The sequence below is a fragment of the Carcharhinus amblyrhynchos genome, chromosome 9, assembly GCF_965287045.1.
Source record: "Carcharhinus amblyrhynchos chromosome 9, sCarAmb.v2.hapA, whole genome shotgun sequence".
Classification (NCBI taxonomy): Eukaryota; Metazoa; Chordata; class Chondrichthyes; order Carcharhiniformes; family Carcharhinidae; genus Carcharhinus; species Carcharhinus amblyrhynchos.
This window is the reverse complement of record NC_137332.1, coordinates 18,660,424-18,684,518: the sequence shown is the minus strand read 5'-3', so window position 1 is coordinate 18,684,518 and position 24,095 is coordinate 18,660,424. Positions and strand designations below refer to the sequence as shown.

The following is a 24,095-nucleotide window of genomic DNA, read 5'->3' as shown; positions in this document are numbered from 1 at the left end:
GAGAATGGCAAGTTTGTGCTCGCATGCACCATTAGTAGCGGAAGACTCAAACTTCAGGACTTGATTGCACTTAGGCAAGCACGGTTTGCCGAGGGCTCAAGTCAAATGGCTGAGAAACCTACACAGGTTCTGTGTACCCAACATTAATTTCATATGCTATTACTCAAGCCCAGAGCAGTTAGGCAGAAGTCAGCTGCAACAAATATTCATTTTCAGGCTCGTATCCAGAACAGTGATTCTCTGCTTCAGTGAAGTACAACAACCAAAGATTAGCATTCTAATCTTGGGAACAACTCACTGAAAGTTCGAATGGAGGATACAGTTGTAACTATTTATGTACGTTTGGATAAAAATACTTTTATTGCAGCTGTGCAAGTTTAGTACACACAAATCATAATGAGGATCACCAGTGTTCCCAGAGCATGAATCCTCCCAGCAAATAAACCTAGGCAATAATGAATAAAGTCAAAATTGAGACCTTGAATGAATTATTAACATAGAATATTGGCGTATGGAATGCGGAAATTAGAATGTTGTCTCTCACCTTATGGTTTTGAACTTTTTTCGTTCAGATGAATTTACCTCATATTCTGAAACCTCTACAATAGTTATGTCATGGAAAAATTTATTTTGGATCTTGTATCAAGTTTGTTGCCTGCCATTAAGGAAAATACAACAAGGGAGACTTAGCAAAAGTGTTTGGGGGCAGGGGGAAGGAATTTTCAACAAGTACCTCCCAACCTAACAGAGAAGCTAAGATTTTACTGCTGCATCTTTATTTTTCAGCACTCGTTCAGCTCTCTGTACATCAGGAAAATTACTGTAATTAGTCCATTTTGAAGAGTTGCTGCTCAGTCCCAAAGCCGAGGGGGAAGCACTGGACGTGTACAGCTTTGCACCATAATTCCCAAGCACTACTGAACTGAAAGCACAGGAAGAGTCTCATGACTGCAGTGACCCCTGTATTCCATCAGGCCATTCAAACTCTAGAAGAAATAGTCAAGTATAATACTTTTTAAAATTAATACACTGGGGCAAGGCCTCATGAAAATAATTCCCCAGGACATGTCTTCACCGTCAAAATAAATGAATTTTGATTGATTATTCCTTATCAGCAATTACAAGAACTAAATGTATAGAATACATACAACACATTTATCAAGTCTAGAATTAAGACAAACTGCATCCACAGGTGTGATCAGAACGGTTTTAAAGAGTTCAGAATTTTTAAGTGTGCATCATCTGGTCAATGGCAGGTGCAAGTTGTCCAGTTGTTATTTGCAGATAATTCAGTTTTGATTTTAAAACATTTAAAGATGTGACATCCAAAGGCTCATGTGCAATAAATACTACAATTCAAGCAGAGGTTATGAAGTCCAGCGCCACCATGCCACTTTCATTCTGTCCCACACTGCACTGAAGGAATCCAGAGCAGGGCGCACATCTAGAGCAGTGAACTGGTACGTTGACGTGTCAACTTCACCTCCGTCGTAGTAATCAATCACATATCGCACTTCTTTTCCACAACGGTTCACAATCCAGTCATGGCGATCAAAGGGTAGCTCATACCTAGCGGGATTTTAAAATAATCCATTGAGATATCATAGTCACCTCGCAAGAACAATTATACACTAAATACATGCAGACTTTTACAACTGAAATAATGTCATTAGTGTCAAACACAGGTGGCCCAGGTCATAGTGACTCACTTACTTACTTGCTTCAACATAAACCACTAAATTCGTGATATATTCCTTCAAAATGTTTAAGCTCAGCAACATTTATTTTTGTAGGTGCAATTGAAAGATGAGATGACATTAAGCCATTTATTATTTGGTATTTTTTTCAACACTGTCTTGCTTTTCTACTTCTCAGAAAAAGGCTCCATCTCCACCAAATGTCTGGGTGTTCTGAAGCTAAATAAAGTATGTTTGAAATTGAATTACAGTTAATGTAGGCAAAGGTGACAGCCAATTTACATACAGCAAGCTTCTGATAATCTGTTCTGTGATGTCGATAGGGGATAAACATTGACCAGGATATCTGCCCTGTTTTTCTTCAAAGTATTCCTAGTTTTTTTCCCCCCAGGGTGAAAGTGTCAATGACAAGTGTGCACAGGCTGGGGGAGGAGGAGTTTTTCGCGCAGAGAGTGGTGAGTACCTGGAACACACTGCCAGAGGTGGTGGTGGAAGCAGGCACATTAGTGACATTTAAGAGGTATCTGGATGGCTACATGAATAGGGAGGGAATAGAGGGATATGGATTGAGTAAGAGCAGGTTTTTCTTGACATCTGACGAAATTAAGTCACAATTCGATTCAATGCTTTAACAATCATATGTAAATCAACATGAGATTAATTTTAAACAGCATCTACTGATCAGGGTGCGATAGTCATTTAGATAAATGGCCAGATGTTGCTGTCAGCAGCGAAGGGATGACACTCATCAGCTTGAAGAAAGCTGCCCACAAAAACCTAGCTGTCGCTATGCCATGAATTTCCTCTTTCCAGTGTTAATTTGAATCCAGCAACAAGTCACAGGGATCTCTTGGCAACTTGCAGCAAGGGTAGGCAGTGGTTCACCTTGAATAATTCTCACAGATAGAAAACTGGGGAAGTTAAAACAGGGGACAGGGAACCCTTTACTTTTAATATCATTCCACAGAACAAAACAGACATTATAATGAAGAAATCTGACAAAGTGAGAGGGGCTGCTTAACAGTAATTATGAGCCTGGTACATTGTTAAAACCCATTCAGCAAGACAAATTTTTCAAGGGCTTTTAAGTGAAATTAATAGTATAAAAGTGGAAGTTCCCATCAGTTCACTTAACTTTAATTGATTGCAGTCTGCAGGGAGTTTGACAGTGCAACCTATGCAGAAGCTTAGAATCTCAGATAGGATTTCCATGATTACCAGGGCATGTGAGGTGCTGCAATTTTCCGAGAAATGAAAGTGAACATCAATACTACCATAAAATTTGGACTGATACAATTAACACATCTTTCAATGCTGTTATAATGCCATTTTCAGCAATCATAGGTGATGGAAAAACAGTCAGCTTGACACCATTCTCTACAATTTCATTCTTAAACCCCCTCTCTCTCCCCAACTTCTCCTGGTAAAAAGGTTCTCAAAGCCAGATCTTCAACCAGATTTTTGTTCACTTCCCTAATCTTTCCTTCTGTAGTTCAGTATCCAATTCCCTGGCTTCATTTGTGAAGTGCCTTGAGAGTTTTAATGTTAAAATACTGGTGTTATTTTCATTTTTTTTTAATGATTTGCAAGTAAAATGATAATGCAAACTTGGATTACATTAAAAATTATGTATGCAAACATTTTTAAAAAGTACCATGTGAATAACAGGAGTGACATATTTATCGTCAGCACAGTTTTGGGAATAGGTTTTTAAGTAACCATGCCCAGTGCAGTACATTCCAAACTCCAGTAGATGCCAGTCACTGCATACTGAAAGGAAGAAATAAGGCAGAAAATCAACTGCACAAGTGTATCTCATGGCGATTCCCTGACTTTAAGTTCACTCACGTTTAATACAAAGTAATTAGATTGTTGATTGTTCTATAATGGTCTTTCTTGCCCCAAAGAATGGGGGAGCAGTGGCTTATGTATACAATTTGCTCACCCTCAAAGGGAATTCTTAACCTCAAAAGTCTAATCAAATGAAGCTACCATAGGCAGATTAAGAGGTTAACAGCCAGATCTACAGTATCACTGGTGAGGACCAGGGATAGTATTAGAGTATAACTGGCAGTGTAATTAGGCTGGAGTCAAGTAAATGCACTCAGTGACCCTGGAGCACAGCAAAATTTCAAACAGCTGGTTACCAAGTTCTCTTCTACCCACCGACATCACACACCCCCCATGATGGTTGTACTTGTTCCAAAAATACCACGGCACAATTCATTTACATCCTCAAAAATATCATGCAGCCTATGACTATGGGTGGCACAGTGGTTAGCATGCTGCCTCACAGAGCCAGGGACCTGGGTTCAATTCCCAGCTTGGGTCATTATGCATAGTCTGCATGTTCTCCTGGTGTCTGCGTGGGTTTCCTCCCACAATCCAAAAGACATGCTAGTTAGGCGCATTAGCTATACCAACTTCTGTGTACCCAAACAGGTGCCAGACTGTGGCGTCTGGGGGATTTTCACAGTAATTTCATTGCAGTGTTAATGCAAGTCTACTTGTGATAATAATACACAAACTTTAAAAAAGTATTTGACACACTTTTTAGAAATGTGTCCAATTCTTGCATAATCTAACTACATTAAGTAAGGCCATGAAATAGATCATTACATACCCCATTAAAGAACGAAGTCGAGCTCTTGGTGAATATTCCTTTGCTTTTCCCCCAAAGCGGAGTAATGAAGGTCCACACGGGCATTCCCTAAAACACAAAAAAAATCAAGTATGTTTAACTTAGCTAAACTGATAATAAAGCCCAATACGGCTCTTACAGCTTTATTCCATATATTGAATACCCAGAATATTATGTGGCAGAGTGACTGAATTCATGTTTTGTGAACTTTAAGTTTTGTCAGAAATTGAGGTTTTCACGTTAGTTATGATTCTGAGAAAAAAAAAACACCTGAAGGTGACAAAGATTGAAAGTGTCATCAACAAGTGGCATTTACTGAGCAATAACCTACTCACTGCTGTTCTCTCCATACTCAGCTCCTGACCTCAATACACAAGAAAGAGTTGAATTCCAGCAGTGAACCAAAAACAACTGTCCTGGACATCAAGGAGCCCTAGAAAAACTGGAGTCAGTGGGAATCAAGGGGAAACTCTCCATACTTGGCACGAAGGAAGATGGTTGTGGTTATTGGAGGTCAATCAACTCAGCTCCAGGATATCATCACAGGAGTTCCTCAGGGTAGTGCCCTAGGCTCAATCATCTTCAGCTGCTTCATTACTGACCTTCCTTCCATCTTAAGATCAGAAGAGGGAATGTTTGCTGATTATTGCACGATGTTCAGCACCATTTATAACTCCATAGATACTGAAGCAGTTCATGTCCAGGTATGCTGCATTTGGATAATATCCAAGCCTGACCTGAAGAGTGGCAAACAACATTCATGCCATCTCAGTGCCAGGCAAGACCATCTCCGACAAGAGAACGTCCAACTATTTCCTCTTGACATTCAATGGCATTACTATCGCTGAATTCCCTATCATCAACATCATGGGAGTCACCATTGGCCAGAAACTGAACTAACCATGTAAGTATTGTGGCTAGAAGAGCAGACCAGAGACTGGAAGTTCTGTGGAAAGTAACGCACCTCCTGTCTCCCCAAAGCCTGTCCACAAGACACAAGTCAGGAGTGTAATAAAACACTTGCCACTTGTCTAGATGAGTGCAGCTCCAACAACATAAGTTTGACAGTATCCAGGATAAAGGAGCTTGCTTGATTGGCACTCTCTTGCCCAACTTCAACGTCACTACTGACACACAATGTGCACTGTCTACAAGATGCACTGCAGCAATTGACCAGGGCTCTTTGATAACACTTTCCAAACCTATGACCTCCACCACCTGGGAATTCCTCTCTATGCTACATACCATCCTGACCTGGAACGATATCGCCATTCCTTCACTGCTGGTAGATCAAAATCTTGGAACACCCTTCCTGGGTGTACCTACACCAGAAGAACTGCAGCAGCAGCTTACCACCATCTTCTCAAGGGCAAATGAGAAATAAATGCTCACTTGCTATGAGATTGTAATAAAACACCTCCCTTTAGCTTTCAATAGCATTACCATTGCTGAACAGGACTAGCCACATAAATATTGTGGCTGCAAAGGCAAGTCAGAATTCTCAAAGGTGAATTCTTACCTGTTGACTTCCCATAGTCAAACAAAAGGATAGTAAGAGTTTTTATAAATATATGAAGAGGAGGAGGCTGGCTAGGGTGAATGTTGGACCCTTAGAGAATGAGGGGGGGGATTTAGTGGTGGGGAATGAGGAAATGGCTGAGGCCTTAAATAAGTTCTTTGCCTCAGTCTTCACGGAGGTGGACGCGAATAGTTTGCCGGGTATTAAAGATAGAAGGATGGTAGGAGTTGAGGGCCTGAATACGATCACTGTCACTAGAGAGGTAGTGCTCGATCGACTAGCGGGACTGATGGTGGACAAGTCCCCAGGACCGGATGGAATGCATCCCAGGGTTCTGAAGGAAATGGCAGAGGTGATAGTAGATGCCTTAGTGATTATTTTCCAAACCTCGCTGGAGTCCGGGGAAGTGCTGGAAGATTGGAAAATGGCTAATGTTACGCCGCTGTTTAAAAAGGGTAGCAGGCAAAAGGCAGGGAATTATAGGCCAGTTAGTTTAACGTCTGTTGTAGGAAAAATGCTCGAATCCATCAAAGAAGAAATAGCGAGGCACCTTGAGAAGAATTGTTTGACAGAGCAGATGCAGCACGGATTCGTTAAGGGGAAGTCGTGTCTGATGAATTTATTGGAATTCTATGAGGATGTGACTAGTGCAGTGGACAGAGGGGAACCGGTGGATGCGGTGTTTCTCGATTTTCAGAAGGCGTTTGATAAGGTGCCACACAAAAGGTTGCTACAGAAGTTTAGGGGGCATGGAGTAGGGGGTAAGGTGTTAGCGTGGATAGAGGATTGGCTGTCTAATAGGAGGCAGAGAGTTGGTATCAATGGGTGCTATTCGGATTGGCAGTTGGTGACTAGTGGAGTGCCCCAGGGATCGGTGCTGGGGCCTCAGCTATTTACCATTTATACAGATGATCTGGAGGAGGGGGCTGAGTGTAGGGTGTCGAAATTTGCTGATGACACGAAGATAAGTGGAAAAGCAAATTGTGCGGAAAGCCTGCAGAGGGATCTAGATAGGCTGAGCGAGTGGGCGAGGACCTGGCAGATGGAGTACAATGTTAGCAAGTGTGAGGTTATCCACTTTGGCAGGAATAATAGTAGGAGGGATTACTATTTAAAGGGTGAAAAGCTGCAGCATGCTACGGTGCAGAGGGACCTGGGGGTCCTTGTGCATGAGTCACAAAAACCCAGCCTACAGGTGCAGCAGGTGATCGGGAACGCAAATGGGATGCTGGCCTTCATAGCGAGGGGGAATGAATATAAAAGCAGGGAGGTCTTGCTGCAACTGTACAGGGCACTGGTGAGGCCGCAGCTGGAGTACTGTGTGCAGTTTTGGTCGTCGCACTTGCGCAAGGATATTCTGGTCTTGGAGGGAGTGCAGAGGAGGTTCACAAGGCTGATATCGGAGTTGAGGGGGTTGAACTAAGAGAAGCTAAATAGACTGGGCTTGTACTCGGAGTTTAGAAGGATGAGGGGGGATCTTATTGAGACGTATAAGATGATGAAGGGGATGGATAGGGTAGAGGTAGAGAGGTTCTTCCCGCTCAGAAAGGATAGAAGGACTAGAGGGCACAGCCTCAAGATGGGGGGGGGGGGGGGGGGGGGCAGTTTAGAACGGAGTTGAGGAGGAACTTCTTCACTCAAAGGGTGGTGAATCTCTGGAATTCACTGCCCGTTAGTGGTGGAGACTACCTCGCTAAATATATTTAAGACACGGGTAGGTAGGTTTTGGTAGGCAAGAGGATTAAGGGTTATGGGGAGAAAGCGGGAAAGTGGAACTGATCCACTTCAGATCAGCCAATGGTCTTATTGAATGGCGGGGCAGGCTCGAAGGGCTAGATGGCCTACTCCTGCTCCTATTTCTTACGTTCTTATATCAGTCCACCATCTACAAAGCACAAGTGCGGGATTGATGGAACACTCTCCACTTATCTGGATGATTAAAGTTCAAGAAGCTTGACACCAACCAGGACAAAGCAATCCTCTTCATTGGCACTCAATCCACTACAGTGACATTCACTCCCTCTATCACTGATGCACAGTGGCAGCACTGTGCACTATCCGCAAGATGCACTGCATCAACTCACTAATATTTCTTCCAAATGCACAATTTCTGCCGCCTAGATGAATAAGGACAGTCACCACCTGCAAGTTTCCCTTCAAGTCAGATGCCATCTTGACTTGGAAATCTTCAGTGTTACTGGACCACCAACCTGTGGGCCCATCGACACCACAAAGCCTGTAGTGGTTCAAGGCAGCTTCCAGTTACCTTCATAAGGACAATTCTAGGTGTGCAATAAATATTGACCTTAGCAACAATTTCAACCTCCTATGAATGAGTAAAAATAACACAAAAATTGTACTGATATTTGATCCTACAGGACTTTAAATAAATTAAACACATTACAGGGAATTGCCTTATTAATATTTTTATAAATAATAGATAGTTAGAATTGTTAAAAATCACATATGATAACGCAAACATGAATAGTCCCTGAGGGGCTCTCTGAGTGAAACTTGATTAGCAAACTCATTCTCATTTTCCTGTAACAGACAGGTTTTTGCACATTTTGGTTTAACATTCTGCAATTGGAAATAGAAAATGCTGGAAATACTCAGGTCTTGCAGCAGAAACAGAACTAAAGTTTCAAGCTGGTGAACTGTTGAATCAATCTTAACTTTCCTCACTTCATTTTTGCTGAAGGAGGCCATTTGGCCCATTGTGTCTATTCCCACTCTTCAAATGAGCCATTCCCTATATCCTTGCCATTTTTCTATTCAAATAATCATCTAACGCCCTGTGAAGGCCCCAACTGAACCTGCTTCCACCACATTTTCAGCAGTGCATTCCAAATTCCAACTATTGGTGAAAAGGTTTATTTCCACATTAACATTTGCTTTTTCTGCAGATCACTTTAAATCTGTGCTCTTTCGTCCTCGATTTGCAGAGTGCTTATTCCAGAATTTTCTGTTTTATCTCAGATCTCCACCATCAGCAGTCTCCTATGAATTACGGAAAATCTAGTGAACTGGTGTGGTAACGATAATCATTCCCTCAGCATCAACGAAATGAAAGAGATTGTCATCAACTTCAGGAAGTGTAAAGGAGAACATGCCCCTGTCTACATTAACGGATGAAGTAGAAAGGATCAAGAGCTCCAAGTTTTCAGGTGTCCATATCACCAACAACCTGTCCTGGTCCACCCATGCTGACACTATTAGTTAAGAAAGCCCACCAATGTCTCTACTTTCTCGGAAGACGAAGGAAATTTGGCATGTCAGCTACAACTCTCACCAATGTTTACAGATGCACCATAGAAAGCATTCTTTCTGCTGGTATCACAGTTTGGTATGGCTCCTGTTCTGCCCAAGTCTGCAAAAAACTACAAAAGGTTGTGAATGTAGCCCAATCCATTACGCAAACCAGACTCCCATTAATTCTGTCTACACTTCCCATTGCCTCGCCAAAACAGCCAGCATAATTAAGGAGCCCACCTACCCAGGACATTCTCTTTTCCAACTTCTTCCATCGGGAAAAAGATAAAGTCTGAGGTCACATACCAACCGACTCAAGAACAGCTTCTTCCCTGCTGCTGTCAGACTTTTGAATGGACCTACCTTGTGCTTAGTTGATCTTTCTCAACACCCTAGCTATGACTGTAACACTACACTGTGCACTCCATTTCCTTTTCTATGGAGGTATGCTTTGTCTGTATAATGCGCAAGAGACAATTTTTAACCGTGTAGTAATGCATGTGACATTAATAAATCAAATCAAAATTTACTCTTAAATATTTAGCAATTTAATCTAATAAACCATGCATCATACTGACTACAAAACAATTCAAGTTATGAAAGCACTTATTTATAAATACTATAAACAAGATTCAGCAACGAAAATCCAATTTAACATACAATTATGGACCTTAGATCAAATGTTCCATATTAAATGAATAAATGGAAATGAACTTGATATTGAGATATTATCTCCTGGTCTAGAATGATTTATATCATATTGACTACATGTGAAAAAAATCTACATACACTGGCTGTTATGCCTGTCCAAACCTATTATGTTTCCAAGTTGCTGATTACATTGTAATAGATGTGAACAATCGTCACAACTGTTAGGTTAAACGAGCGGACATCAACATGGCAAATGGAACACAATGTGGGAAGTGTCAAGTTATTGACTTTAATAGGAAAAATTGAAAAGCAGAGTTCTGATAAAAGGTCACAGACCTGAAACATTTTTGTTTTTCTCTTGCTACAGAGGCTGCCAGCTCTGTTTGTTTCCCGAATTGTGCGTATTTATTTTCGAGAAACAGAATATCTTTCACATGGTGCAAAACTTGGAAATATTGGTATTGAGGGGGACCTGGGTATCCTTATTCATGATTCACAGAAGTCAGCATGCAGACACAAGCGTGCAATTAGGAAAGCAACAGGTATGGTGTACTCCATTTCCTTTGTAATCAAGGTTGTGAGTGAAGAATTAAGGATTGACCAATAGACAGACCCAAGGATTGGCCAATAGGCAGGAATAACAGGACATTTTCATAACTAGCAGGATATTGCAAAGATCAAAGATCAATTATTTACAATCTATATTAGAGATTTGCATAAGAGGAACAGAGTGCAGCATGTCCAAGTTTGCTAACATACAAAAGAGGTTGGAAAGTTAATTGTGAGGAAAACAGAAAGAGGCTTCAGATAGATATAGACAGATTGGGCGAGTGGAAAAGAATATGGCAGATACGGTAAAGTGTGAAATTAGGTTTTAGTATAATCATACAAGACATTGGCGATGCTACAACTAGAAGCACTGTGTACAATTTTGGTCTCCTTACCTTTATACTCTATTCCTTCAGCTATAAATGCCAAAATTCAATCTGCTTTCCTTTATTGCCTGTTGTACCTGCATACCAGTTTTCTGCGAATCGTGCACGAGGACACCCAGACCCTTTTGTATCAAAGCACGCCAAAGTCTCTCTCCATTTAGGTAATAAGTTGCCTTTCCATTTTTCTGACCAAAATTTTAACCTACCATTTATCCATGTTATACTCCATGTTATATATATCCATGTTATATATATAAAAGTAGGGAGGTCTTGCTGCAGCTGTATAGGGCATTGGTGAGGCCGCAGCTGGAGTACTGTGTGCAGTTTTGGGCACCGCACCTGCGCAAGGATATTCTGGCCCTGGAGGGAGTGCAGAGGAGGTTTACTAGGCTGATACCGGAGTTGAGGGGGTTGAGCTATGAGGAGAGGCTGAATAAACTAGGCTTGTACTCGCTAGAGTTTAGAAGAATGAGGGGAGATCTCATTGAGACGTATAAGATGATGAATGGGATGGATAGGATAGAGGTGGAGAGACTCTTCCCGCTCAAAAAAGACAGTAGGACTAGGGGGCACAGCCTCAAGATAAAGGGGAGGCGGTTTAGAACAGAGTTGAGGAGGAACTTCTTCACTCAAAGGGTGGTGAATCTCTGGAATTCTCTGCCCGTTGAAGTGGTGGAGGCTGCCTCGCTAAATATTTTTAAGAAGCGGGTTGATGGGTTTTTGATAAGAGAGGGGATTAAGGGTTATGGGGAGAGGGCGGGAAAGTGGAACTGAGCCACAACAGATCAGCCATGATCTTATTGAATGGCGGGGCAGGCTCGAGGGGCTAGATGGCCTACTCCTGCTCCTGTTTCTTATGTTCTTATGTTCTTACTCCATCTGCCATATTTTGGCCCACTCAGCTAACCTATCTATACCCACTTGTAAATGTCTTATTTCCGCATTGCAACTTACTATTCCACCTGTTTTAGTTTCAGCTGCAAATTTGGTTATTACTTTTTATTACTGCAGCCAAGTTATTAATATAACTTGTAAATAGTTAGGGCCTTGAGGTTCGAATCCTGTGGCACCCCATGAGTATCCCGACTCTGTCTTTTGTCAGTTAGCTAGTCTTCTAGCCAAGCTAATAAATCACCCCTTACCCCATATGATCTAACCTTGTGTATGGCACTTTTTTCAAACACCTTCCTGAAGTCCAGATACACCACATCTGCAAGATCCCCATTATTTGCTGTGCTTGTTACATCTTTGAAGAATTTTAGCAAATTAGTCAAACTCGATTCACCCTTCATAAAAACATGCTAACTCTGATAGATTGTGTTTGACCTTCCACATGTCCTGTTATTACTTCTTTAATAATGGATTCTAACAATTTCCTAACAACAGATGTTAAACTAACTGTTCTATAGTTTCCTACTTCGTGTCTCCCTCCCTTTTTGAATAAGCATTACATTAGCATTTTTCCAGTCCACTGGTTATAACCAATGAATCCACTATCTCCATTGCCACTGCTGTAAATACCCAAGGATGAAGGCCATTAGGCTCTGGAGACTTGTCTGCCTTCGATCCTAGTAGTTTGATGAGTGCTGTTTCATTATTGATGATTCTTTCCTTTCTCATCACCTATTACTATTAGGATGGTACTAGTGTTCACCAGAATATTAATTTAATAAGAGACAAAATATTAATTTTGTGTCTCTGACATTTCTGTATTCCCCACTATTAACTCCCCAGTCTCATCCTCCAAGGGACCAACATTTACTTTAACTACTCTCTTTTACATATGTAGAAGCTTTTATTATTTAATATTTTGTGCTAGTTTCTTTTTCATAATTTACCTTTGCTCTTTATTACTTTTTTTTAAAGTAAGCCTTTATTGATACTTAAAGTTTCCCAATCTTCCAGCCTTGCCACTGACTTTTGCAATATGGTATGCCTTAATTTTTATCTTTATGTTGTCCTTAACTTCCTTGCTTAGCCATGGATATTTTTCCTCTTTCTTACAACCTTGCCAACCAGAAAAAGGCACATTTATCCCGTCAACATGGAAGCTAGCAGGCTTAAGGTGGAGATAATCAGAATATCGGTCAGGCCTTCATGATCAATTCATTGATGGAATAGCATGGTTAAGGATGAGTAACTGTCATGAAATGTTGCAGTGAAAGCAGGAGGACAAGAACTATGGATTACTGAAAAGTTCTTTGGGTGACCGAGCTTTCCTCCCTTGAATATGCTGGAATAAAAAAAAATTCTGCTTATTTGAAGTTCGAGACTTGAGAGTGGTCATTTTATCACGATAAATGGGGATTCTAAACATGAAGGTACAGTTTGGAAGAAGGGGTTAACCATTTAGAACCAGGATAAGGAAGTAACAAAATGGAATAGTTTACCATAGAGGACTGTGGATACTTAATCATTGAGATACATTTTTGGGTAGTTAGGGAATTAAGAGCTATGGAAGACAGTGCAGAAAAGTGGAATTGAGGTAGAAGATAGATCAGCATTTTATTGAATGGTGTAGTACAGTCAAAGAGCCAAATCACCTTCACCAAATCCTATTTACGTGCTTAAACAGGCAATTCACTAATGAAGCCTTCAATGTACTACCATAACATCACTAATTCCTTGCTCACAAAATAAAATCCATAGCATTTCCTTTTAATTTCCCTGCTTTGATGCTTCAAATGGAAAAAATATCAGTCTTACTACAGGCAAGAGGAAATAATTAACAGAACTGATATGATGTGGGGATGCCAGCGTCAGACTGGGGTGGGCACGGTAAGTCGTCTCATAACACCAAGTTAAAGTCCAACAGGTTTATTTGGAATCACAGCTCTTCGAACGCTGCTCCTTCCTGGTGAAGGAGCAGCGCTCTGAAAGCTTGTGCTTCCAAACAAACTTGTTGGACTTTAACTTGGTGTTGTTAGAATCGATATGAACTTTCATAACTAAAAAGACTATAAACCCTCTAAGATTGTGTATATTTAGCCTTCTAGGTGTTCATTTTAATTAAATGAAGTAATGCAATATATTATAACCTAATGCACTGCAATGTCAATTTCATTTCATAGCATCAACAGACAGCTTTCACCTTGCTGTTCAATAGATATATTATTATGGACTCTGAACTTACTTGGCATGGAGTGCTTCCCACTTCAGTATTTCATTCCAGGCCTGTTCATTGTTCTGATTATGGATCTTAATAATGTTTGACATATCATCAGCTGTAATGTCTTCTTTCTGCCAGCGCCACCTGTAAAATAATTACAACATAGAATAGGACTTTAAACCAAAGCTTTCTCACTATTCAAATAATCAATTTACTTGAGCAAAACACACAATTATACTCAGTGAAAAGAATGTTGACTTACAGAATATAAAATTGTGACCCTTTTCATATACAACACTTACAACAACCAGAATATAGTATTCCATCACTGATGAATACTAGGCACTCAGTACCCAAATTATTTAATCTGAATTACACATTGATACTTAAGATGTCTTAGCAATATAAAACCCATGCCGCATCAGTGGTGGGACATGTATTTACAACGTAAATGTGAGGTGATCCCAGTCAGGTCTTCACATCGTCACCTTTAGCAGAAGTAACTGAGTGCAATCAGGAACAGGAACCTTGTTGATTACCCCATATTGTGTCAGTTTTCATCATTCCAGCTGCATTCCCTTCCTTTACATTATTCAAAAAAAAACTACGAATGTATTTTTTCCCAATTACTGAGGGAGGCGGAGAGATTTAGACAATAGAAAGAAATCAGAAATTAACCTGCAAACATCAAACGGCTAGATAACATTCCTATGCTTAGCCAATGGCTGATAATAGTAATGGAATCTGATACTCAATCTGATACTGAAATCTGTAACAGTTCCCTCCAAAGGAACATGGGAAGAGGACCTTCAGTCCTTTGAGCCTACTTCTGCTCACAGCTGTGAGGAGGCAGTGGTGTAATGGTATTGTCACTGGACCAGTATGCAGAGTCCTACAGCAATGGGACCAGGGTTTGAATCTCACCATGGCAGGTGGAGAAATTTGAATACAATAAAAAACCTAGAGTTAATAGATGATTGTCAGAAAAAAGTCCTTTAGGGAAGCAAATCCACATGTCTCCAGGCTGCAACAAAGTTGACTGGATGTTAAACCACTCAATTGAATGGCAATTAGGGATGGGTAATAAATGTTGGTAGGAAGGGCTTTAAATGCTGGCCCAGCCAGCGGCACCATCCCATGAATGAATAAGAAAAATCTAGATGATCTACCTTGATGCCATTTTCCTCTGCTAGCCCCATATCCCTTTGTCATTATCCAGAAATGTATCAATCACTGCTTTCAACACTCAATACAAAGAACAGCACAGCACAGGAAACAGGCCCTTCGGCCCTACAAGCCCGCGCCGCCCATTTTAACATTCACTGAGTGCCTTATTCAAGTCTTTCATCGATCATCAACAATTTTTGGCTACCTCTAGTGGAACTCCACAATAAAGGGGGTGCAAACTGAACTTAATAACTGAATTTTGACAACCCTGAGGCAGAGAATTCTAAAGAACAAAGAAATTCCTCATCTCATTCCCAGATTATCTGCCTCTTATTCTGAGCCTGTCTCCGAGGTCGAGAATCCCCAGCCTGAGGAAACATCCCTTCCACATCTACCCTGTCTCACCCCTTAAAAATGTTGTTACTTTCAATGAGATCACCTTGCATTCTTTTAAATTCTAGAGAATCTCCTCAATCCCTCCTCACAGGACAGCCATCCCAGGAATTAGTCTGGTGAACATCCACTTAGCCTCCATGGCAAACATATCTTTCCTTAGACAAGGAGAGCAAATCTGTACACAACACTCAAGTGTGGCCTAGCCATGGCTCTAAACAATTGAAGGAAGACATCTCCAGCACTTAAATCCTTCTGCAATAGAGGCCAATGTATCATCTGATTTCTTAACTATTTGCTGCACGCACTTCAGTGACTTAAGAAGGATACCCAGGGCTCTAGGGACATCAACGCTTCCCCACCTCTCACCATTTAAAAAATATTCTGCTCCTTGGTTCTTACTATCAAAGTGGATAACCCAACACTTATCTACATTGTATGCCATCTATCATATTTTTGCCCATTCATTAAGCCTGCCCAAATCCCATTAAAGCCTCTTTGCATCATCCTTACAATACACATTCCCACCTAGTTGTGTGTCGTCCACAAACTTGGAAATATTACCTTTGGTCCCCACATGCAAGTCAACAGCTGGGACCCCAATTACTGATCCTTGCAGTATCCCCAACCTGAGAATGACTCATTTATTCCTAGTATGTTTTCCATCCATTAACCAATCTTTAATCCATGCCAATATATTGCTGCCTATCTGATGTGTTCCAATTATGTTTACTGACCTCCTCTTTGGGAATGGACCACATCGACCAGTTCCCCTTTTTTTACATTCTGAAAGTAACATTCTCGAAAGACTCGGGTATTAATTAGTGTCAACAGAACAATAAATCTTTGTTTGCTTACCCTTTCCTTATCATTGCATTCCAAAACATCTGTTCTGAAGGATATACCCAATGCTTGTCTGAATAAGTCCGAGGAATGGAAGACTCCTCTCTGACTTTAGAAAGTGGATATGGCTGATCTGGTGATGGCTCCTGGTTAGCTGGCGGCATCTACGAGAAACAAAGCGTCCAGGTTCTTATTCATACAATTAAATACTCCAACTACACCCCCATGAACTCCCCTCCAAAGAAATATAACATATGACACAAAAGGTGAATACAGCTCCCATTCAAAATAATTGATTTCACAACACTTAATCTTAACAAGGGGAAAAAAATTCAAAGTTTAAAAACCACTTTGCACAATCACTGTTTTAGTTCCAGCTGAAAATAAGTTTGTCTTCCCCAGAACAATTCTCCCCTAGTACAGGTAAGCTAAGCAGTCTACCTTCCCTAAAACGTGCAGTAAGATTTCTATTACTTCATTTATAAGCAAGACATAGCAGAAATAATTTATTAGAAGATGCAACAATAATAATTTTATACATGTCATTACGCAACATCTCTCATATGCCTCGCAAGGTCATGTTCCTTAGATCTCAGCTTCAACTGCTCAACTTATAGAAGTAGACCATAAAAGTTTAAGGCAGCACAGTAGCAAGCACTGCTGCCTCACAGCACCAGGGATCCAGGTTCAATTCTAACCTCGGGTGACTGTTAGCATGGAGTTTGGACATTCTCCCCCTGTCTGCAGCGGTTTCCTCCAGGAGCTCTGGTTTCCTGTACAGTCCAAAGGTGTGCCCGTTAGGTTGACTGGCCATGATAAATTGATCCTTAATGTCAAGGGATTAGCAAGGTAAATATGCGAGGTTATGGGGATTAGGCCTGGCTGGGATTGTTGCTAGTGCAAGCTTGATGGGTCGAATGGCCTCAGGATTCTATGAATCAGTCTATCAAGTCTACTCCATCATTCAATAAGATCATGACTGATCTGATGTGCTAATCCTCAACTCCACTTTCCTGCCCTTTCCCCATAACCCTTGATTCCAACCAATCATATGATAATTCAAGAAAACCAACACAGTACACTCAAAGTATCCACCTCACCTCAAGGTCTGTAAAATGATTAGCAAGGCACTTTCTGTCTCATGTTACTGAGCACAATAAATATTGCTGAATCAGAATGTATTAAGTCACGAAATGAAAATCAGGATGAGTCATTTGACATTATTTATGCTTTTGCGGCTTTATGACATGTTTGGATTTTCCCTCAATCTGTCCCTCTACAGAAGGGTGACAATGAAACAGAATAGTTTACAAGTGAGAAAAAACATGGATGTCAGCATTTGAAAGACCAAGACAAATCCTGTCATTCTTACCATATTACTGGGATCAATGTCATCTGTTTGTGATCTGTTAGCTGCTTTCATGGGACACTCCACATATTCGTATGCCCTCTCCTGATGTGCAGGAACAGGATAAGATGCATTCTCTACTGAGGCAGCTGTTGCAGTTGCTTGATGCATTGGACAACCTGATAGAACGCAGTTTGTAAACAGAACAAATAATTTAAAAATCACTTAATTATTACAGTTATCTGTATCAATGCTATTTCACAGTGATAGTTTTGGATTTCTGTTGTGTGCTTGAGTATAATACCTAAAGTTCTTTGTTAGTTTGAAAGAGAAAACAACAAAGTAAATAAAGCAATAACATTAATATTCACAGCGTAATGCCCAGACTAATGAGTTTAAAATATTTGTTCAGGCATAATGCTAATATCATAGATGCCTGAAGCAGCCATATTGTGAGATTACTACTAATTCTAATATACAAAGTAATGTATTAAACTAGTTGCCATTATTCCAAAGTGAATCCAAGGTGCATCTTACACTTCACAATAATGATGAGAGCCTTTGCCTCCAAAATTTGCTTAAAATATGTTTGGATTTAAATTTAAAATTCACATCTTATAAAATTGCACTAAGCACATCAGATGCCCAAGTTTTAAGTATCATTTCAAACATTATACAAGTTCAAAGATATCCCAATGTAGGCTACATTTTTTATACAGTGTATTTACAAGCACTCATCACAGTGAATGACTTACTCTACTATTTCCATCTATGCAAGAATTTTACAAGTTGGCTGCACAACACATCCGAAGCTTCAATAAAACACAGTGGAATTCAGGCTCCAACAATTTTAAAATGCTTACCTTCCTTCTTGGCTTGATGCATAGGACATTCTGAAGGTGATGTTGCCTGTGGTGTCACAGTAGCTGAAGCTGTTTGCACACTGTTTGGTAATGCTGATGTGGAGACTCCCATCCTTTGGATGGATTCGGGCCTCGAGTACCTGTGGAATGAGAGAACAGCAACAATCCTACTGTAAGCTGAACATCCTGCAGTATCAACACTCAAAACACTAAAATGTACCCAACACATTTACAGTTAACTGCCGACAGTTAAAAACATACAAAGCGAACCATCCAATCATACGTTAATTCAAAGGAACAGGTAATTAAGAGAAAATCAAACTAACAAAATCCTTGCAATCATTTTCAGAACAATTTCCAACTTTAAATATGCATGCAAGCAATTCATTTTTACTTAGATTGTAAAAACCCAGTTTCCATGATCTTAATAATTATCTCTTCTATAATCTCATCAAATAGTCAGTTAAATTGTCAGTCTTCATTCTTGTATGTCTCTAACCTGTTTCAAGGCTCTAGGTTCAAATTCCATTCTAGGCAAGTGTGTAATCTCAATACTTATAGTGCAGAAGTGAGGGAATGCTGCACTGTCCAAGGTGTCAATTTTTTCCAATGAAATGCTAAATTGAGGCCTCATTTGTCCACTCAACTGGGCATGAAAAATTTGATGCAAGTTCTTGAAGAGCAGGGGAGTTCAGTCAGTGTCTCAGCCAACATTTAACATAGAAAGCATCCTATTCAATTGTATCACAGTTTAATATGGCTCCTGCTTTGACCAAGACTGCAAGAAACTACAAACTGTTGCAAACATAGCCCAGTCCTCCTTCAAACTAGCCTCCCATCCATTGACTGCTTCTACATTTCCCAATGCCTCAGGAAGGCAGCCAAAAAAACCAAGGACTCTCCACACTTCTGACATACTCTCTTCCACCTTCTTGCGTCAGGAAAAAGGTACAAAAGCCTGAAAACATGAACCAACAGACTGAAAAATATGATCTTCCCTGCTGTCAGACTTTTGACTGGTCCTATCATATATTTCACTGATTTCTCTCTTCACCTTACCTGCAGTCGCAACACTATATTCTGAATCCTACCTATTTTCCCCTAGGTACTTCCATGAATGGTATGTTTTCCCTGTGAGCACACAAGAAACAACACTTTTTACTGTATCCTAGTACGTGACAATAACTTAAATCAAACAAGGCTAGCAAATACAGATTATCCAGTTATCACAGCATAACATATAATTGTCATAATCGTTCAGTGAGTTTCACCAGACTGACTGGGATGGAAGAATCATCATACAAGGACTGTATGGACCAACTGGGCCTGTATTCATTGGAATTTAGGAGAAATATAAAATTCTGAATAGGCAGGACAGGGTGAATGCAAGAATGTTGTTTCCTCTGACTGATGTGGTCTAGAACAAGAGGTCACATTCTCAGGATACAGAGCAGGCCATTTAAGACTGAGATTAAGAGAAACATCTTCATTTAGAGGGTGGTCACCTGGTCACTAATATATTGAAAATGGAAACAGACTGATTTCTAGACTCTGAAGGCAAGCAGGGTGAGTGCAGGGGTATGACATTGAAATGGAGGTCATACTGATTGGCCACACTGACTGGCAGAGTAGGCTTGAAGGATCGAATAGCCTACTCCTCCTATTATCTATGTTTCTAGCACAGGACCTTGCTGTGAGATAGAAACCATATCTATTGACAGTACAAAACCTGAGACAGAGTATAGGAATGAGACAGATAATCTGGTGCAGCAACAATAATCTCTCCCTCAATGTCAACAAAACAAAGGTGATTGTCATCAACTTCAGGAAATGTAAAGGAGAACATACCCCTGTCTACATCAATGGGGATGAAGTAGAAACAGTCAAGAACTTCAAGTCTTTTTGGTGTCCAGATCACCAACAACCTGTCCTGATCCCCCCACACTGATCCCATAGTTAAGAAAGCCCACCAACGCCTCTACTTTCTCAGAAGGCTAAGGAAATTTGGCATGTCAGCTCTGAATCTCACCAGCTTTTACAGATACAACCAGAAAGAATGCTTTCTATAGTGTATCACAGCTTGGTATGGCTCCTGCTCTGCCCAAGACTGCAAGAAACTACAAAAGGTCATGAATGTAGCACAATCCAGCACGCAAATCAGCCTACCATCCACTGACTTTATCTACACTTCCCACTGCCTCAGCAAAGCAGCCAACATAAGTAAGGACCACACACACCCTGGACATTCTCTCTTCTACTTTCTTCCATTGGGAAAAAGATACAATAGTATGAGGTTATGTACCAACCGATTGTTCTTCCCTGCTGCTGTCAGATTTTTAAACAGACTTACCTCGCATTAAGTTTCTGATACACAAGGGAATGTTTCTGATAGACAAGGGAATTAAGGGTTATGGGGAGAAAGCAGGAAAGTGGAACTGATCCACTTCAGATCAGCCATGATCTTGTTGAATGGCGGGGCAGGTTCGAAGGGCTAGATGACCTACTCCTGCTCCTATTATGTTCTTACGTTATGTAAGTTGATCTTTCTCTACACCCTAGCTATGGCTGTAACACTACATTCTGCGCCCTCTCATTTCCTTCTCTATGAACGATATGCTTTGTCAGCAAAACACACACAAAAAAAGTATTTTCTAAGTATGTTAACACATGACAATAAAGCAAATACCAATGAGAAATATTCATTTCAAATCAAAACCCTAGCTATGACCGTAACACTACATTCTGCACGCTCTCATTTCCTTCTCTATGAACAATATGTTTTCTCGGTATAGCACACAAGAAACAATACTTTTCACTTTATGTTAATACGTGACAATAAATCAAATCAAATACCACATAAATATTCATTTCAAATCAAAATCAAAACCCTAGCTGTGACAGTAACATTACATTCTGTACTCTCTCGTTTCCTTCTCTATGAGCAGTACGCTTTGTCTGTGTAGCACACAAGAAACAATGCTTTTCACTGTATGTCAATACATGTGACAATAATAAATCAAATCAAATCAAATAAGGCAAATGTCAGTCTAACCTCAGGAAGGACAGAAGGGGAGTGGAGCCAGTGGAGGGGGGTGGGGGGGTAGGCTGAAGGAAGGGGGGGGGGTGAGAGGGAGAGGGGGACGGGGAAAGGGAGAGAGAGGGGGTTATATAACCTCAGAGGCTCCTTACACCGAGGGAATGTGCGGGCCCTTCAGGTAGAGCCGGGGGAAAGGGGAGAGTATTCGGGATCTTACCTCCGACAACCGCTGCTGGAACTCTCGCTGCCTATGTGCAGGAAGCCGCTCTCTCTATCTCTGTCTCTGTCTCCGTCTCTGTCTCTGTGACCGTGTCCGTACCTCTGCGCCTCTCCCTGCTGAAGGTTAAGCCGGCCCAGCTCCCACAAACCCCCACGCCGCCGATAGACCACTTTCCACTGACGCCATTTCCTGTGATCGGGACACGTCCACTTCCGTTCTCAGGCCACGCCCAGTGCCTAGACATATGGCGCCAGCACCTGGTCCCTGTCACTCCACTGAGCAGCAGTCTTGCTCAGATTCAGCTGCAGTTAAAGGAGGAAGTCTGTGATATAGTGTCTTTCACCACCTCAGGACCCCCCCCAAAGTACTTTACAGTTCACTTTTGAAGTTGGAAAGTGGGAAGCACAGCAGATCACGTTTTTGTGATGTTGGTCACTGGACAAATATTGGCTAGGATACTGCAGCTCTTTTCCCACTTCTTTTTTCAAAATAGTGCCATGGAATCTTTAACAGCCAGCTGAAAGGGTGGATACACCTCAAAAGTTTCCTCTGAAAAACAGCACCTCCAACATTGCAACACTCTCCCTTTCTACTGCCCTCTCAGCATTAATTTTAGAACAAAACAGAAAATACTGGAAAATCTCAGCGGGTCTGACAGCATCTGTGGATAGCCGACTCGAAATGTTGGCTCTATTCTCTCTCCGCAAGTAGTCATAGAGATTTACAACGTGGAAATAGGCCCTTCAGCCCAACTTGTCCAATGCCATCTTTTTTTTAAATCACTAAGCTAGTCACAATTGCCTGCATTTGACCCATGTCCCTCTGTATGCATGGTAGCTCAGTGGTTAGCACTGCTGCTTCACAGTACTAGGGACCTGGGTTTGATTCCTGGCTTGGGTCACTGTATGTGTAGAGTTTGCAGGTTCTCCCTATGTCTGCGTGGGTTTCCTCCCACAGTCCAAAAGATGCGCTGGTGCAGTGCATTGATCCAAACAGGTGCAGGACTGTGGCGACTAGGGGAATTTCACAGTAACTTCATTGCAGTGTTAATGTAAGCCTTACTTGTGACTAATAAGTAAACTGTCTAAATGCTTTTTAAAAGACAAAATTGTCCCTGCCTCTACGACTGCTTCTGGCAACTTGTTCCAGACACTCACCACTCTCTATGTGAAGAAATGGCCCCTCTGAGCCCTTTTATATCTCTCCTCTCTATCTCAAACCTATGATCTCTAGTTTTAGACTCCCCTACCTTTGGGAAAAGATGTTTACTGTACAGCTGATCTATGCCCTCATTATTTTATAGATCTCTATAAGATCACCCCAAGCCTCCTACGCTCCAGGGAAAAAGTTCCAGCCTATCCAGCCTCTCATTATAACTCAAACCATCAACTTCCGGTAGCATCCTAGTAAATCTTTTCTGCATTTTTTATAGTTTAATAATATCCTTTCTATAATAGGATGACCAGAACTGAGTATTCCAGGTGTGGTTTTACTAATGTCTTGTACTGCTTCAACAAGACGTCCCAACTCCTGTATTCAATGTTGTGACCAATGAAACCAAGCATGCCGAATGCGTTCTTCACCACCCTATCCACCTGTGACTTCACTTTCAAGGCATTATGAAGCAGTATCCCTAGCTTTCTTTATTCTATAACTATCAGACCGGCTGAGATTTTCTCACATTTTCTGTTTTGTTTCAAATTCCAGCATCTGTAGTAATTTGATTTTATCTTAAATTTTCTGCTCACATCTTGAAGTGGGTCTTGAACCCAGAACCTTCCAACTTGGAACAATACCAAATGAACCACAGCTGACGTAAATTTTAACATTTCAATTGACTCCGCATCTGCAACTTTTATTGGGATAGAGTTTCAGACTTTCATTACGCTTTGTGCAAAAAAAAAGTTTCCTGATTTTACTCCTAAATTTTCATTTTAAAATGTTCCCCAATTAATCATTTTTTCATGTTAAATATTAAGTCACCCTCAATCTTCTAAACTCAAGAAACACCACTGACCCAGGAGCTGGTGAACTGCAGAAGAGACGCACTCAAATTGCTACAATAAGTGCACAGGTATAAACATGATAAAGGCATTATGTGCCCTTATGAGTATCAACATGCGATGATTGGGTAAGTTTATCTCCATTTGTCTGCTGAATAGTAATTCTATGTTAGTTCTGCAGTATGGAGTTTGCAAGTTAGAATGGGTGTATTTATGCATTTCAAGTTGTACTATGTAGCCTGCTGGCTGACGATTTGCACTGCAGTTAGATTTTCTCCCAGCACAAGCACAGGATTTTTAATGGTGCTCTTTGTGGTCTCTGATCCTCATTATTTTCCTGACAATCAAATAGATGATGATCAAGGACAAGATCCTGCATGCAGGTATGCTTGTGATGACTGGACCTGTGATATCCAT

The 24,095-nt window shown here is 40.9% G+C and overlaps 1 protein-coding gene across 1 annotated transcript; it reads right to left on the bottom strand.

Annotated features, from left to right (window-relative positions):
• Positions 1 to 342: 342 nt before the first annotated feature.
• Positions 343 to 21,818, bottom strand: hccsb (holocytochrome c synthase b). Its single transcript, XM_080196509.1, has 7 exons — positions 21,673 to 21,818; positions 18,419 to 18,558; positions 17,580 to 17,734; positions 16,223 to 16,371; positions 13,829 to 13,948; positions 4,321 to 4,407; positions 343 to 1,569 (listed from the first exon to the last, which is right to left on the bottom strand). Exons 2-7 carry the CDS (start codon positions 18,528 to 18,530, stop codon positions 1,368 to 1,370), a joined length of 825 nt encoding a protein of 274 aa, XP_080052635.1. The 5' UTR covers positions 18,531 to 18,558; positions 21,673 to 21,818; the 3' UTR covers positions 343 to 1,367.
• Between the last annotated feature and the right edge of the window lie 2,277 nt (positions 21,819 to 24,095).

Bases quoted from the DNA above. Each gene is read 5' to 3' on its own strand.
- hccsb (XM_080196509.1), bottom strand. From the start codon at position 18,530: ATGGGAGTCTCCACATCAGCATTACCAAACAGTGTGCAAACAGCTTCA. The intron at 13,949-16,222 runs GTAAGCAAACAA...ATTATTTTACAG, and splicing joins AATGCAATGATAAGGAAAGG to GTGGCGCTGGCAGAAAGAAG. The intron at 4,408-13,828 runs GTAAGTTCAGAG...TTTGTGTTTTAG, and splicing joins TGGGAAGCACTCCATGCCAA to GGAATGCCCGTGTGGACCTT.